The 3,499-nt window shown below is 62.5% G+C and overlaps 1 protein-coding gene across 1 annotated transcript, besides 1 other annotated feature; it reads left to right on the top strand.

Moving 5' to 3' along the window:
- Positions 1 to 3,499: a sequence feature (areas not merged during assembly with more than two copies in the genome that could not be assigned to a particular haplotype).
- Positions 127 to 3,499, top strand: Tc00.1047053405453.9 (dispersed gene family protein 1 (DGF-1), putative; the record flags this gene model as incomplete). The annotated part of the gene is made up of 1 exon (XM_797920.1): positions 127 to 3,499. A coding segment is annotated over one exon (3,373 nt), but the record flags the coding sequence as incomplete, so codon positions are not given.

Below are 3,499 nucleotides of genomic sequence, written 5' to 3'. Positions count from 1 at the left end.
GATCTATCGGAATTGTGTTTCTGGATTTGCCATCTGTAGAAAAGGATTTGCTGGGTAGGAGTTACGGTCGAGGGGTCGAGCGCGAAATAACACGAAATCCCTGTTGGTGCCTGATTGGATCGGTGGATGTGGTGTGCGGTGGGTGCGTGTCCGCGCAGCCGGCACTGTGTGCGGTGCAGGGCCATTGCGGCTGTGCGTGTGGCGCTGCTTGTGGCGTTGGTGCTGGTTGCGGCGGCGGCGGCGTGGATGCCCGCGGTGCATGCGGTGGCGTTGCGACTGCGGGGCGGCACGGTGGACAGAGCCATCACGGTTGGCCACGCCGTGGACACGGTGCTGATGGACGGCGTGTTCATCACGAACGGCGTGGCTGTTGTGTTCGACGTTGCGGCGATGCTTCCCGGCACACTGCGCATTGAATTGAGGAACTGCGTGTGCGACGGCGGTGCGCAGATCTACGTGCGGGGCTACAGCGGCGAGCCGGCGAGTGACCGGAGCCTGGAGGTGAGCGTGAGCGGGCTGTCCGGGAGCTACTGCTCGCTTGTGTTTGCGCACAACCTGCCGGCCCACACGAACGTGACGGTCCGTGACTCGACGATTGTTACGTCGGGGCCGATGCGCTACTCCCAGCTGAGCGGGCTGACGGACGCGGTGGCATCGCCGCTTGTGCTGCACGCGACGTCGCTGTTGCAGTCGCAGCTGCGTGTGAGCAACACTGTGCTGAGGTCGTTGCAGGTGGGCGGGTCTGCGGTGTACGTTGGCGGCGGTGTGGACCTGCTGTCGAGCGCGGTGGTGCTTGACGGCGTGTTGCTGGAGGCGTCGGGCGGTCCGACCGCGTCCGCGATGCATGTGGCGTCCTCGTCGCCTTTCAGTCTGCGGAGCCACTCGGTGTTCTCCGTGACGAACGTGTCGGTTGTGAGCAGCGGCGGCGGCTTTGTGCTTGGCGAGCGCCTCGCGGTGATTGATTCGGTTCTGCGCTTCGTTGGCGTTGAGGGGTCTGTTGCGTCGTCGCTGGTGCGCTGCGACGGTGGGACGGTCGGTTTCGGTGGGTGGCTGGAGCTGCACGACGTGTGGGCGGTGGGCGAGGCGTCGTCTGTGGCGTCGCTGTCGGGGGTGACGCTGAGCGACGGCGCCGTGTCGATTGCGCGCTGTGCTGCCACCGGCGTGACGCTTGTCTCCGGGCTGGCGATCACGAGCGGCGTCGTGTCGGTGCAGTGCAACCGTGCCGGCGGCCGGGTGCTGCAGAGCAGCGGCGACTACCGCATGGCCGGCCTGCCCTCCGTGAGCGTGGTGCCGTGCGACGGCTGTGCGGCTGCGTTGGCGTGCTTCGATGGACTGACGGCGTCTTTCTCCGACTGCGTGTGCGGCTGCCGTGCCGGCGGCGTGGGCGAGGCGTGCCTGCCGTTCGACGTGCCGCCTGCGAGGGCTGGCGGTGGTGGTGGCGGTGCGCAGGGCTGCGTGAGTGGCGTGACGCTGACGGAGTCGGTGACGGTTGGCGGCGGGCGTGCGACGGCGTGCTTCGACTCGGTGGTGTTCGGCGGGCCGATCATTGTGGCGGTGGACCTGCGCTCGATGGACGTGTTCGCTGACGCGCTTAACGTGACGCTGCGCCACTGCGTGCTTGCGGGCGGCGCGCAGCTGCGGATTGGCGGCCTCAGCGAGAGCACGGCGCGCTTGATGCCCCACTTCCTCGTCAAAATGACGAATGTGACGTCGCTGGAGGGCACGATCGTGCTGCATGGCGCGATGCCGCTGCACTCGAGTGTGCTGCTGGCGAACTCAACGCTGCGCGCGACGGTTGGCGGGTCGCAGTACGTGCCGACGACCCGTGGACACGAGGGATTTCGGTACGGCCCCGCGCTTGTTTTGGACGGCGTCCTGCTTCTGTCGACGCGGTTTGTCATGACGCGGTCGACGCTGTTGTGTGGCGGGGAGTCGTGCGCTGCGATCCTCTTGGAGCGCGGCTTCGGCGTGAACGTGTCCAGCGTCTTCTACATGGACAACTGCGCTGTCGTGTCGCGGACGCACGTGATGTATGCTTTTGCGTCGGACCTGCGTGTCAGCGGCGGCTCCGTGTTCTCCATACAGAACAGCTCGTGGAGTGCGCCGAGCATTAAAAGCTACGAAGGCGCGTGTGTGTTTGGGGATGTTGTTTTGGATGGCGGTAGCGTGCTGCAGGTTGTGTCCAGTAATTTCCGTCTCGGCTTCGCCATGCTCATTGCAGAAACGCTGATCGTAACTGGTGGCAGCTGGCTGGTGCACCGCAACAACGAGTTCCGCACCGCCTACGTTGTGTACGTGGCCAAGGAGAACGGCGTGGCGTTCCGCGATCGGAGTGTGTGGTCGATACTTGACAACAACTTCACGTATGGCTTGTACTCGTCGACTCATGCACAAATGACAAGCAACTGGTTACCGCCATCCGACACGCGCCCGATCATCTACGGCATGTGCAACGAGGTAATGGGCTCTCCTGTGACGGATTACCGAGAAGGTCTCAATATTGGGACGCCTGTGACGGTGTTGGACTGTGGTGCGTGCACCGTGGAGGCTGTGTGCTTCGCTGCGAGGACGAGCAGCGTCAGCGGCTGTGAGTGCGTGTGTGCTGCTGGCGGCCACGGTGACACTTGTCTGCCAGCTGCTGTTCCGGACGGCCTTGGGCCGCTCCCGCTCCCTGACGCGGAGGACACGGAGGTCCGCTGCGTGCACGGTGGCAGCATCAGCTCCGTGGACGGTCCTGATCCCGGTGTGCGTGGTCTTTGCTTCGTCAATGTGACCTTCACTGCCGCGATCGTGCTGGACCTGTGGAGCTTTGACGCGTCAGAGCAGACACTCAACATCACGCTGCTGCAGTGCGTCCTCATGGGCCTGTCGATCAGGGGGAGTGGTGCACGCGTGCACGTGAGTGTGGTCTCCTCGATGATGGATGCCGGTGATTTGGAGTTTAGAGGTGATTTTGGCAGGAGCTCCCGGATACTGGTGGCGGGTAGTACATTTGTGATGACGTCGCGCCGCGCCATTCAATGCCTGCTGTTTTCTCTCGGTGCGAACTCGACGCTACTGTTACTTGACAACCTCATTGAAGGGGAAATTTACGCAGTCTATTTCTCCTTTGTTGTTGTTGATGATGGCGGGATCATTATAAAGGGAAACACGCTGAGGGGAGCGGAGGAGGACGTTCATTTGCAATCTGCTTTTTTGTTTGAATTTGCTGTTGTGAAGAATGGTGGCTACTTTGACGTGGAGAACAACACGATGAGCGCAGCCAGTGGCATTTATTTTTATGGGGATACCACCGTGAGCTCCGCGGGGCTGCTGCGAGTGGCGGACTGCATCCTTATTGGTCTCGCACCGTTTTTTGATCCCGCGCTGGTGCATTGGGACGGCTCTTTGACACTCCAGGGTGGTGCGCAGTGGCGTGTGGAGGGCAACAGCGTGAGCGCAGCCTCAGTAATAGATATGCCTAATTCCTTGTACAAAATTAAGCTGTCGGACAGCGGCA

The sequence above is a fragment of the Trypanosoma cruzi genome, genomic scaffold (assembly GCF_000209065.1).
Source record: "Trypanosoma cruzi strain CL Brener 1047053517155 genomic scaffold, whole genome shotgun sequence".
NCBI classification, from domain to species: Eukaryota; Euglenozoa; class Kinetoplastea; order Trypanosomatida; family Trypanosomatidae; genus Trypanosoma; species Trypanosoma cruzi.
This window is presented reverse-complemented; position numbering and strand designations above follow the sequence as displayed.